Consider the following 14,071-nt stretch of genomic DNA (forward strand, 5'->3'; position numbering starts at 1 on the left):
AAAAAAAAAAGTTGTCCTCACCTGGCTAAATGTCCCTGATTCATAAGGTTTGCCATTTCTGCTGGAGAGACATCAATAAACCGGAGGAACGAAAAACAGCTTTCTTCATTGATGCCTACGTCACAGAAATATTGAAGTTAGGACAACGCATTTCACAGACACTCATAGCTGAAAACAGTAAACTTGCTACATCCATACAGGATACACATCCTCTGACATATGACAAATCTAGGTGAATACACAGATCCTAATTTAACCTACATCTTTTAGAAATACTGAAAATCTAATCCGAATCGCTGTTGCCTGATTTCAAGTTCCAGTTCGTTTTCCAGTCTGGGTAAGAAAAGGGCATTTACCAAGAAAGATGAATACCAGGTCAGAAAACCATGCAGCCAGTAAGGGCACCGATTTCACTGACTAAGAATCAATAGGCAGTGTGCATTTTTATGAATCCAAGCTCGTATCTGCCAGATGGCTGACCAGAACACACGTACCTCAGGATGCCTGCCAACACGCTCCCTCTTACCCAGCCAGTCAGTCAAATGGGTTGGAAGATGTAGGAATTGGTAGGGAAATGCAAGAGGATAGGGATGCAACAGATATGGTGAGGATGATGGATACGCTGCAGTGAAGGGTGGGGAGCAGAAGAGATATGTTACGCTGTTAATGAAGAAAGCCTTTCTGGCCCACCCATGTGCACTGCATATCCCCAGTAGCATTTTTTTTTTTTTAATTTTTCAATTTCTACACAAAAACTATATTCCCAAATTATTTTTCTTTTACGGTATGCCAAAAAGAGTCCCCAAGAAAAAGCCTATTATGAATAGCAAAACAAACAGAAACCAGAATAATCTGGTTCTAATTCTCCACACCAATGCACACAGTATAGGCATAAACAAGAGGAGCTGGAAGCCACCGTGCTGCTAGAAAGCTACAACCTAGCTGCCAATCCTGAAACTGGGTGGGATGAATCCCATGACTGGAGTGTGGCTCCAGGCTGCTCAGATGGGACAGGTGAGGAAGGAGGGGCAGAGGGGTCACCCTCTACAAGCAATGGATAGAGTGTGAAGAGCTGTCCCTGAAGAACAGCCACGAGCAAGTTGAAAATATATGAGTAAGAATTAGAGATCAAGGCAACAAAAGGAACCTCATGGTTTTTGACTACTACAGATGGCCTGATCAAGGAGAGCCTATGGACGAAGTCTTCTTACTCCAGCTACAGGAGGCATTGCACTTGCAGGCTCTTGTCCTGCTGGGGGACTTCAACCACCCCAGTATCTCCTGGAAAAGTAGCAAAGAAAGCTGTAGGCAACCCAGGAGACTCCTGGAGTGCGTTGAGGATAACTCAAGGGGGTGTGATGCCAGACCTGATAGTCACCAACACAAATGAGCTAATCAAAGATGTCATGATTGGAGTTCAAAGTCCTGAGGGATGTGGGTCAGGCAAAGAGTAAAGTCAGGGCACTGAATTTTAGGAAAGCAAAATTCTGGCTGTTCAAGGAATTAGTAAACAGGACCCCCTGGGAAACTGACCTCAGGGACAAGGGAGCAGAACAGAGCTAGCAGATCTTTAAGGATGCTTTCCATAGAGTGCAAGAGCTGTTGATCCCCAGGTGAAAGAAATCAGGCAAGGAAGGCAAGAGACCAGCATGGCTGAGTCAAGATCTGCTGGTGACACTAAAGGGCACAGGCAGTGGAAGCAGGGATAGGTATACTGGGAGGAGTACAGAGAAACTGCCCAGTTGTGTAAGGATGGGGTCAGGAAGGTCAAGGCATGGATGGAGCTGAACTTGGCAAGGGATGCAAAGAATAATAGTAAGGGCCTCTACAGGTATGTCAGCCAGAAAAAGAAGGTCAAAAAAGTGTATCCCTCAATGAATAAGACCAGCAAATTGGTAACAACAGACGAGGAGAAGGCTGAGGTACTCTACAACGTTTTTGCCTCAGTCTTCACTGGAAACACTTCTTCCCTCACCTTTTGACTGGATGGACCACAGCTACAGACTCCTGTAGCTGCATCTGGTTCTTCTCACTTGAAAACGGTTTTACATAGTTGAACAGGTCTATGGTAACATATTTCAGCAGAGTAATGCAACCAGTAACTCCTGCTTTTTTATCCTAAGGTTTTTCCCACCCCAGCAGCTGAGCAATTTGGGTAGCTCTTTGTAGAAAAAAAATAATCCATCATCTATAATAATAAATTGTATTTGTCAATATAAGCAGTTTATTTGGGTTTTTTTGCTCATTGATTAGATGATCCTGGGTCACTTGCATCTCATCTACTTTTTACTTGAAAGAGAAGTTGGCATGTACTGAAATGAATCCAAGATCTCTCTGAATTGAATCTGTGAAAAAGTCACATTAGACTAAAAAGGCAGCATTAATCCATTACAGCAAGTTGAAACAAGACAGGAGGAATGGAACAAGAGACGGCAGTAGGATTAAGCAGTAACTAAATAACAAGCTGTCCATAGATTATTCTTCCAGCTGCTTCCATCTTTTCCTCATTGAGTGAATGAAACACACGTACAAGTACAAATGCTAACAAAATTCTAACAAGTTCTAATCAGGTTATCTCAGAGGACTAAGCGATCTGGCCTCTCCGTCTCCTCCTCGAATAACACATATTACAATATCACATGCAAGTGTGCAACCTATGCAACCCAACTTGCTTCCCAGGACTGTAAACCTACCCTTCCTATGGAAGAGGGACTGCTGGATGTGGTCTGGTGCAAACGGCGAAAGTAAAACCCGTAACCACCTGAGAATGAAAGCAACAAAACCAGACAAAATCACTAAGAAGGTGTTAACACATACAACACATACAATGTACAATCACATAATCAGCAGAAAATGCAAAGTAACCATTCAGTTCTTCATTACAAGTATTTCAGCGCTCTGGATATTGGAATTGCACAGCAGTAAGAGAAAAGCATCATCGGTCCACAGGCGCTACTGTAAATTTGACATTGAGACACTATTGTTCTGGAATTGCATTTTACACTGTAGAACAGTTAGTTTCACCTTCAAACGTGGCTTTCTCATTTCTGCTCTGAGCATTTCTCATAACCGAATGCAAACAAAATTAATCAAGAATTGCCACAGTTGGAGAAAACAGAAAATGCACTTGGGCAGCTTCTATTCATCCAAGGTAAGCATTAAAAGCTGTCAAGGCACTAGTAGATGCTCATAATATGTCACAACAGACAGATACTGATAGCTTCCTTAAACAAGAAAACTCACTGAAGGGAAACCAGGGGGTTTGTTGTTTGGGGTTTTTTTTAGGATTTTTTTTTTAAAGCTTAATTCTATTACACATCATCAGCAACTCCTCTAAATTCCTTCCTCTGACTTTCTTATTCCATCAAAGGGATATCTGATGATCAGGATTTCAGATGCTTAACAGCTGAATAAATGAAAGAAAACTAGGAATGCATTGCTTGGCCAGTGTCATTTAAGTACATCAGGTAAGGAAGTTAATTAGCACTTAAAAGAGCTAAACCAAATCTAAGTAATAATACTAAATATGCTAAGCTGGAAAGGAAGTGGAATAGTCTTGCCTGTCCCGTGAGTGGTTAAAGACCCTGATCTGTCCATGACGGTAGATGAACTTTGAAATCTGGTATGGCTTTAGGGAGATATGAAAAGGAGACCAAGTTTCTTGTCGCTCAAACAGCTCGGGGTGATTGCACACCTGTAAAAAAGAGAGCAAGTCAAACACTGGGAGGAATTAATTTAGTCCAATGCAGCATTTACATCCTAAACCATCTATGACTACTGGTCACTAACACTTTAATACTGATTAGTATGTCACAGCTATTTTAGTGTATCTGCTCAAATCTGAATAGTGTGTCACATCTTTTCCTATTCACATTAACAGCTACTGCCTCTTTCTCCCACACAGATTATCTCCTTCAACACCCAATTTGGAACCAAATCAGTTAGCAGATGCATGCACCATTTTGCTAAAGCTCTTTTACCCCAATATCATGCTACACCACAACAGAAACACAGCTGTACTGCAGGCAAATTTGCTTGACTATGCCAGATTTTTTTTTATATGATGTTTTCTTGAAGCCGTATTTTAGTTCAGTGCTAATGAATGATTATACTTTTCAAAAAAGTATTTAAAATAGCCTTACCTTCCTGAACTGCATGACTAGATTCATGAGACTACTAGTGGTGGTCTGTGCTTGCTGAGTAGTACCCATCGAGGATTGCAGGAGGTCATCAATAGAGATTTTGTTCTTCAGAGCTTGGTACAGCAGCTTCTGTCGACTTGTCTGCTGGCAGTACATAAGAATTTCAATCTGCAAAACAGTAATGAAGATTTAGCCTTTTCTGTCTCTGAAATGGAGGATGACCACATCAGTACACACAAAGCATACAGAAACATATCTTAAAAAACCCATAATTTTCTCAAAAAATACATATATAGGCAGTCCCATTCATAGCTGTATTTCAGGCTCCAACCTAGGAAGGACTTAACTGATAGGTGTGTTTTGGCAGGCTTAGGTAATGAGGTAGGAGATGGACCTTTAAAAGTATGTGAGCACAACTAAATAAACAGATAGATTCTTAAGAAGCTCTGATAACATCACATCTGCAGCTGATCAGCTTAAAATCTGACCTCAATTCTACTGTCCTACCCTTAAAAATGCTACTCATTTAGAGCTGTTTTAAACAGGTGTCAGAAGCCCATGATAATGACAGGTGCATCACATAACAACAGTATCTGTGGCAAGTTCTAGTTTTGAAATTAATAAACAGAACAAAGTTAATGGCCCCAAAACTGGAGGGTGCGTTGACCACAAGGTCATCCAGTATTGTTAACATCCACTGGAAATTAAGAGACTAACAAGAGAAAAGAGTACGATATTGTCACTATGCCTTTCTTGCTCTGTACAAGCAAGAAAAAAAGAATCCTAAACCCATGCTGAATCCTTCACAAAGGACCAAAAGTCCATGAAAGGTCTGCAATCAAATTTCAGGTAGGCAGACTGGCAAACAAGTTTGCAAAAAATGGATTAGAAAACAGAGCAGTGACAATGAAGTTGAAACAGTCATTCCAGATAAATATTTTTCCTCACCTTATCTGATAGCTCATTTTCCACATCCTTTTTGATTCTTCTCAACATGAAAGGTTTCAAGATCATGTGCAAGCGGGACAGCTGGTCTGAAATACACAGAATGGAGAAGGAACAATCACTTCACCGAAGACGACGACTATATGGTGTTCTACTACAAATTAAGTCCCTTGCTACTCAGCCACTTTCCCCCATACGAGTTCTTATAGCACAGAGCTGGTATTTCTGTGTTGATTTTTCTTTTCTTAAATTGAGTGCCGAGCTATACTATTTAACTTATGAATCAAAATATCTGTTTCAAAGAATGAACTTCTAAAGCATTTTATGTGTTCTGTATTCCTCTGGGCTGAAGGATATGGGCTTAAATTTATCACTCACTGTTAAGAGGAAAGTTTCAATGAGACACTGCTCATTCACGGAAACAGATCCTTAAAGTCTAGCTTAAATTTATCACTCACTGTTAAGAGGAAGGTTTCAATGAGACATTGCTCATTCACGGAAACAGATCCTTAAAGTCTTAAGTCTCACCCCAGAAAATTATAGCATCACAAGAATGGGGCATACTGCATTGAAAGACAACTGCAGTCTTTACAGTAACCTGTAAACACAAAGTTCTGGTTGAGAGCTCTTAAAGCCTTTATTTTTGTGGTGAGTGCCAACTGTGCTGTGTTCTACTCCAGTTACATCTCAGCTATTTTACCTAGTTAGATTTTTCATAACCTGTAAACACAAAGTTCTGGTTGACAGCTCTTAAAGTCTTTATTTTTGTGGTGAGTCCCAACTGTGCTGTGTTCTACTCCAGTTGCATCTCAGCTATTTTACCTAGTTAGATTTTTCTACATAACTATCTCCTAAAATCTACTGTGAAGATATTTTTTTTTAAGAATTTTTAGGCTATTCTTCTGGAGCTCAAAAGGCGTTTAGTGTTTCGTGTCATCATTTTCATGTCTAGAGCTTGTAACATACTCCGGAGATCTCCAATACGATGTGTTCTGTAGAAACCTAGAAATACTTAAAATATTTGTTCTCCTGCATTTGGCGAGGACAAACACTGGAGACAAGCAGCAAATCAACATTTTCACTACATGTTTTGCTATTCATTACATATGCTACATTACAGTCAGAAACACAAACTTTGACATACACTGTGGACCATAATCCAGAACATTCCAATCTCATTATTCACCCTCTGCTTTAGATGACATTTCTCACAGAAAAAATGAGAGATGAAGTTTATTCATTAGTAGTTAGAAAAGGCAACAGATTTTTAATACAAAAACTACTGCAGTTACACACTGCACTCACTCTCATCAATGGCGGATTTGTTCTCTGCATGGCTCTCTATGTCCTTAGAAAACCACTCATTGAACTCTTCATGGGAATCAAACAGCGTTGGCATGATAAAATGCAGCAGGGCCCACAGCTAAAAGGAGAAGAGAAAACAGCAGATCAGCAAGTCACCCTGCCGTGGACAAGGTAACTGGGGATCCCAAACCCTTGCAGCTCTTCAAAATCACTTTACTAGATCACAAGCCATGGAAAAATTAAGCAAAAACCCAGCCACATCCTCCTCCCACCCTCCCAAACAAATGCCAGATATATCAACTTCACAAAATACCATCAAGCAAGCAGTGAGAAGCACAGCACAATCATTTTAGCCAACTGAAGGACAAGCCACAGGACTTAGATGTCATCCAGTAATCTAGGTATTACTAAACATTAGGTAACTTCTGTTTTAATTTGAATGTGTAGCGCATTTCCAAATTTTCCCCTCCCAGAGCCGATTCCACGCTTGTTTGCCTGTGGTTTGCAACAAGTACAATCCCACAACCACACAAATACAACGAGGTTTCTCAACTGTTCACATATACTTATTACATATTCTTGTTATAAAGAAAAGTTTCGCTCTTGTGAGCTTCTGCATACCTCAGCCATTGTGTTCTGGATTGGGGTCCCAGTCAACAACAATCTGTTTCGACACTGGAACTGCAGTAGGATCTTCCAGCGAACACTGATTAAGAAAATGTAAGAAAAATCATTAGAACTGTTTCTTGTAGAAGGATATGAAACAAAGTATTTTAAGACCAATTGCTTCCAGTGACCTTCCCAAATGATTTTTGGAGGTCACTGGGTAAAACTATCACAGCTACTGCCCAGTCTTTCAGAAGACAATTACAGGAAGAAGCAGCATTTTACAAACGACAAAGAAACGTGCATAATTTATTTTATTCTTCTAAGAATCTTCTTACTTATTTTTAATACAACTCCTTAGATACTAATAAAATCTCATCATCAGAATAATTTACTTCCCAAAAGGAACAGGTATTATAAATCAGAATGTCATGTATTTTTCAGACTTTACAACACTTATGTGTTTGAGCTACTGTGGCAGGAGTGCTGAGCTATACATCACAATCCTCTTTGAGGGGCAGTTTCCAAGAACGCTGAAGAGACAGACTTCAGTCAGAATGAGCCTGCATCTAAAGCAGTCTTCAATTTACTGTGTATAGTGGCAGCTTGGACAAAGGTTATGGGAAAGCAACTACGGAAGCAAAGATGAACAAATCTATTATTTGAAAACAAACAGAAAACTTTCTGGCACAGTCTCATGACAAAGATTGGGCTTTACTGCAGCCAACAGTATTCACACGGTTCTGACCTTCATTCATGTCTGGAAGTCCCACTGAAGAAGGAATCAAAATAATGCATTTAATGGAGCCAACATAAGCAACAGACACTAAAGACTACTGACTGTTCACTAGGCAGAATTCTGTGAGTAGTCAGGAAAGGTGGTGAACAGCATTTCACACTTTTGTTTAACTGTCCTGTACTCCGTGCAAGTTTCTGCTCCACAATTACTTTATAATCACATTTTATGTATTTAGAGAAGGAAAATCTAAATGCAGAAAACCAGTGGATCAATGCAGTGTCGTAGAGTTATACAGATGTTTAACTAGGTTAGACACTTAAAGGGTCTTCTGAGTGTCCATTTTAACTTCAGTCAGTTTGTGTAATCTTGATGTTTTGATACTCTTTCAAGAGGCTGACACAGAGGGAAGATTTTGTTTCCAGTTAATTTATTACCTGGAGCTACTCTTGAGTGCTTGCGCTTCATCCAGCACCATATATTGCCACTTCACTCGCTGGAAATACTTCACATCCTGTACTACCAGCTGATAACTGGTAATTACCACGTGGAAAGGAGCATCCTGAGTATATAATGTCTTCTGTAACCACAAAATAAGAAATAAATGCCCACATAAAGTAAATACATTGTGAAGAGTTCATGTGTGTATTCTCCAATTTCAGACTTCTGTTTCATGATCTTTTCCTCATTATTACTGCATTTTTCCCCAGCTGACTTTTAAAATTAATTACAGCATGGTTATTCAACTGGTGGATCTGGACTCCAGCCCATTAGTCTCTGAACAATTTCAGATGCTTCTTAACGTGCCAGACAAGACCCAGGCACTGAGCCCTACAAAATGCCGTCGTTAAATCAGGAAGAATCTGGCAGGCCTGCAGGGATGCTAGACTTGAGCATCCTAAGTTAAGTTACTCTAACAGAATAAACAGTCCTTGACACTGAAACTTCCTGCTTTATTTACAAAGCTCTAATTTCTTCAACTGAACTCCACACTGCCCTGAACTGCCTTGTACTGTACTGCTCTCCAGCACAAGCGAAGTCCTCTATCTCTTTATCCTAATTAAAATGCTACTACATGGATGAAGAAACAGAACTCCATATCCACACACTGTTCAGCTTGCTGGGTTGTAGCAACAGTTTCTGGTTTACTCTGCACGAAAAACCAAATATGGTCGAAGCACACAGGCATGCCAGTATTACCTGACTCCAGAACTTCCTGATCACCTTCCTATCATGGGGATTACCCCAGTAAGGTAGCACCTGGAACAGTACAAAAGTAGACAGACATTATTTTCAAATAAAGACATAGCTGTTCTAGAATTTTATACTGTATATTCCGCAAAATGAAAAAGACAGGTCTCTTTGTGCAAAATCATGAAAATGAAAATGATCTTTCTTAACGCAGAGGAAAATCAGAAAGCACTTAAAAATACATAAGAGCATTCCAGGCAAAGGTACAAAGCAACTTATGCCCAGTACAAAGACCAGAGCAAGCTGTGCTGAGAATCTCAAAATGCCCAATAGCACGTTACACCTTCTAGTCAGGTTTTTCTAAAAATTAAAAATTATACTCTGCTTATGGCAGAAAGAAGTTAGCCCTCAACTGCTACAGTTAACCCTACAGGTCTAGTGGATTAATTCTCCCGTTTAACATTCCCATACATAGTCCAGTCGGCTTTGTATGTCAGATCTGTCCCCAGAAATCCGAGCTAAAGTTAAAACATACGGTCTGGACCACATAAGAATTTTAAAAAGTAATCACTACTGCCAGAGAAATTTGTTAATCCATTTATAGCTCAGAATTTCATGGGTCCTATTACTCAGAACAGATCTTTGCAGTGCACTGAAACCCGTTACTGGTTAGTAATATTGCACTGCCATCTCCTGCCTGATGGAAGGACTGTGCTCAATTAAGACAATTAAGAAAGTGAGGAATGCTGGTGGCTCCAAATGTCAAAGTGCCCTTAGCTGACAACTCTTCCAACTTGTTCTGAAATAAGGATGCCAGCAAAACACCAGACTAATCAAAAAGTGACTTGCCGTTTAGTTTACTTATTCTGCCATGGACTTGAAGAAATTAATTCAATGTGATTTGCTACAAGCATAACTGACTACACACTTTTGTATGGTCAGAAGCACTTGTGTATGACTAGAAGCAAGAACAAAACTGGTTGAAAAAGACTGACCAAAGTTCTAAACAAGTGACAATCATTAAGTTTAGAAAACTTTTAAAAACATGTTATTTTTCATGGATGAGGTAAACATTATTACACAATAAACCCAAAGAACAGCTATATATTGACAAAACCAGATTATTTTTAAGTAAAAAAAAAAATTGTGGAAAAAAAAAAGGTTATGAAAAAAATGATTGTGATTTTTTCACAATCTTCCTGACGGCATTTTTGAAACATTTTCTGTATTTCATTTCCAAGAAGGAGAAAGTATAAACAGTTGCCTGCCTATTCTATACAATGAACTGAGAAAGAGAGAAAGTAAGAAGGTAGAATGGCCAACTGCTCTAATGTTTCCTACTCCAGGGTTTCTAATCAGGGCCCCTATTATTTTGGGTTATGCAAATACACAAATGGATTATTTTTAGTTGTTTTTTTAAAGTAACTCCTCACAAATTTAAGCATTCCTATTTCTTCATCAGTTTTTTTGAAGTCTCAGCAATCCAAATTCATCTCAAAATATAAGTCACTCGAATCCTCCAGCACTGAGCTATGTCCTGGCACAACTTCTCCTCACAGATACCTCAAACTATACCCCACCACAACAAACATATGGTCTCATCAGGAAATCTGCAGAGCAAGCTGTTTGGTAAAAGGTAAGTCCTTTAATACTGCCCCATCCCAGACCAAGAAATCAAATATTACTTGCAGTAATAATTCCAAGTCTTTTCCTTCATCTTATTAAGTAGCCAAGACATTCAAACAATTAGCCTGTATGTTACTGGTATACTGGTCACTTATAACTAGGTGCCTTTTACCGTTCTCTGTAAAAAGAGCATCACATGTTTAAAAACAAACTGATCAAGACCTCCTGTCAAAGGTTACTAAGTCAACAACTCAAATATTTAAAGTATAATCTACTCTTCTTTGCAGATGTAACTGCAAGCTCCTGACGCTTCTATCTTTAACATTTCAGCAGTGTTTCAGCAGTACATGTTCTTCTCAACTCTTCCTTTGCAACACTCCAGTGCTTTCCACTGGGGAAAAGGTAGGCAGCTTGTTTTTCAGTAGTTTATTCCTTGCTTTCTACCTTACTATGTTGTCACTTTCACAATATACCTGAAGAATTCAATTTATTTTCTTCTAATCTTTTTGTTCTTATCTATTTGTGCCTCACTCGTCACCTTTTTCTTGATTACTGGTTAATCCATGGTGGTTCCATTTTTCTGTAATAACAACTGCATTCTCTGTCTCTCTAATCTGTTTAGAGTTCAGTTTCGTTCACATATAATCTTTATCTTACTTAAATTGATATGAATGACTGAAAACACTTCTCTAGCCCTAAAGACAGTATATACAACTGAAATACTGCTCTTGTATCTGCTGCTAGGCCCACACATTACAACTAAACATCTACTCCCTGCCCCACATCAACTCCTCACTGAGAAGATGTCTTTAAACTGATGCAAAAATGAAAATCATATGGTTCAACTAAGAACATTTTCAAGCCCTAGATAACTGAATGCTCAAAAAAACCCTCAAGATGATGAAAAAAAAATCAGAATCTGGCCCATTAATGAGTTTCAAATTCCAAGGTAACAAGGAACCCAGATGTAGCAAAGAACTCAAGAGAACAAAACAGTTTGGTTTTCAGAAAAGAGAAAGAGTTTTCTTGCACATGCTTATTACCTTAAATTTAGGTACAAATCTGGCAAACTCCTGGTGCCAGTTGTTAAGAGTAGAGGCAGGTGAAATTATTAAAAAAGGTCCCCAGATGTTCTCTCTCTGGAATATACACATTAAAAATAAAATACATTTTTAAAAAGACATCCACAAATTAATTGAGGGGAAGCAATACAGAGACAGTTTGATACAGCTTTACAACTACTAAATGACAGCGGCTACATAAGAGAGGAAACTATATGCAATGTGGCAAATCCTCATCTCAGCACAGCAGGGTGATATAGAATCAAACAGAGCAGATCTAATGTTTAACTAAGATTTATTCGTAACAGTGAAGTTGTTCCCAGAACAATCTCCTTTGCTTCTGAAAGTTGCCACCTTCACATTATTAACAGCTCCTGTCATTCTGGGGAGGAAAAGAACTGCAGGTGGCACTGGAAAGCTTTGCTCCATCACATCACATCACATCACATCACATCACATCACATCACATCACATCACATCACTCCACTCCACTCCACTCCACTCCACTCCACTCCACTCTCTGGTGAATAACAAAGTTGACCTATTAGTGTATTGGTAGTTAGAAGCTGGCCTGCATACTGTAAAGCTAGAAAAAGCAAAAGCCCTGTGTAGGCTTCCAGAAATCTCAAGTTGCAGTGCAACAGGGAGGAGAGTCTGTCTGTTATCCCTTCCAAACAGATGAGCTCAAGAGCCTTTAGCTCACCACGCCCTTCCAGTATTGTGGCTGATGGTGATAGTGAGCTGGTATCAAAAGGAACATAAACACAAGCACGTAACTGTCATTTGGTCACTACTGCAGCTAATCCTGCTCTCAGTATCACTTGATTGATATCGCCTAAGGCAAGTGACTGGATGCCAATCAAGACTTTTTCTTTTTAATTTAGAAATCTGTTTCTGTGTGAAGAAGTAAGCTCATGATGCTTTTTCTGTTTTGTCTGTCTGCCCTGAAAAAGAAGAATTACTATGCTTCCTAAAAAACCCACTAAAATATGGAAATCCACAATAATTGCCAGGAAGCTCAAAATTTGGACTTCATTTCTACAAGCTTCTCTGAGCTGTAAAACTCAGGGAACCATGAAGTGTACAACTTGTTCTCTCATCAGGCATTCACATTCAGCACAGGTGAAAAGATACTATTCTGAGAATAAATGAAAATTCCAGTTTTACTTATATGTATTTATATATAAACAAACACATCCCCACACCCATTTCAAAGGCTCTGCTTTAAAACAAAGGATAAAATGCTTTTTAAGACATTTAAGCTTTACAACCTAGAATTCATTTCCAACTTGTGAAAAGTATGCATCTTCTGTCAGGCATAGTGACCAGGCATAAGCTATAATCCACCCACCTCAGCCAGATGTGCAAGAAGAGCAATACTTTGTACTGTTTTACCCAGACCCATTTCATCTGCCAGGATTCCATTGATGCCCTGCAAAAAAGATCGATAAATGAACACCTTCATCTTACTACTTTTTAATCCATACAGGACTAGCAGAACAGTTGCACTGAATTTAGGGGGAGCAGCCCCACTGTAACAACACTGAAACACCTTCTCATCTCTTACATCTTCTACTAAGAGCTAATTTATCTCAACTGTACTTTCATTCACTTCTTAAGACTGACGTTTTCCCTCAGCCTGTCTGCACTTTGCAATCCCACTGGAAACTGGGTACACAAGCAGGGACAAGGCTGCCTGCAGTTTACCAGCTGACCCAAGCCTGAAACAGTATGGAGCTCTGAGCAGCAAAAGCCTGCTCAGTGTATAATCCAAGTAGTAAACAGTTGTGTAAACATCCACAAAAAGAATCTTGAACCTAATGCCCCATTCAAAGTTGCTATTTCCTAAATAATCAAGAGTACTGATATGTGGCTTACATAGTATTTTTCTTTCTTCTAAAGCCATTACAGATACACAGTCCATTTTTTAAAATCAGTATTTTTTTTGACCAAGTTTACTCTAATGACTTAAGTTACAAAAATTTGCAAGATGTGCTAAGATACCTGCTCATATAGGTTGGCCAGCCAATTCATGCCTTTCAGCTGGTAACCTTTCAGTTTTCCATTGAAAATGGTAGGCTGTGGAATATCTTCTCCTGCTCGGATAGATGGATTTGCTAAACTGTAGCTCTCTCCAAAGCCAGTACCAGATTTATTAGCGGCCCGTAAAGCAGCTGCTCGACTCTCCTTTGCATCTTCATCAAATGATCTGGTCTAAATACGAAGAGGAAAGTATGCACAATGAACATATTAACTTATCAAGAAACTGTGCAGTAAAAGGCTTTACATTTCAAATTAAGACATGGATGTCTGCCAAAAACTAAGAGAAAATAAGCCTTTTCCTATAGCCCAAATCTTTATATTCTGCTTTTCTACCTGTTTAGCACAGAAAGTGGTAACGGAATTAATCTAAAATCTGGCACCCAGGACAAAACAAACATACTTGGCTGCTATGAAAG

At 39.2% G+C, this 14,071-nt stretch overlaps 1 protein-coding gene across 1 annotated transcript; it reads right to left on the reverse strand.

Annotated features, from left to right (window-relative positions):
- Positions 1-4: 4 nt before the first annotated feature.
- Positions 5-13,826, reverse strand: LOC104546080 (DNA helicase INO80; the record flags this gene model as incomplete). Its single annotated transcript, XM_010191373.1, has 12 exons — positions 5-115; positions 2,694-2,761; positions 3,561-3,694; positions 4,143-4,310; positions 5,091-5,176; positions 6,393-6,510; positions 7,014-7,098; positions 8,172-8,314; positions 8,935-8,994; positions 11,595-11,690; positions 12,964-13,044; positions 13,617-13,826. Coding segments are annotated over 12 exons (1,347 nt in total), but the record flags the coding sequence as incomplete, so codon positions are not given.
- Positions 13,827-14,071: the final 245 nt, after the last annotated feature.

Source organism: Mesitornis unicolor, unplaced genomic scaffold, assembly GCF_000695765.1.
Source record: "Mesitornis unicolor isolate BGI_N332 unplaced genomic scaffold, ASM69576v1 scaffold16029, whole genome shotgun sequence".
Taxonomy (NCBI): domain Eukaryota; kingdom Metazoa; phylum Chordata; class Aves; order Mesitornithiformes; family Mesitornithidae; genus Mesitornis; species Mesitornis unicolor.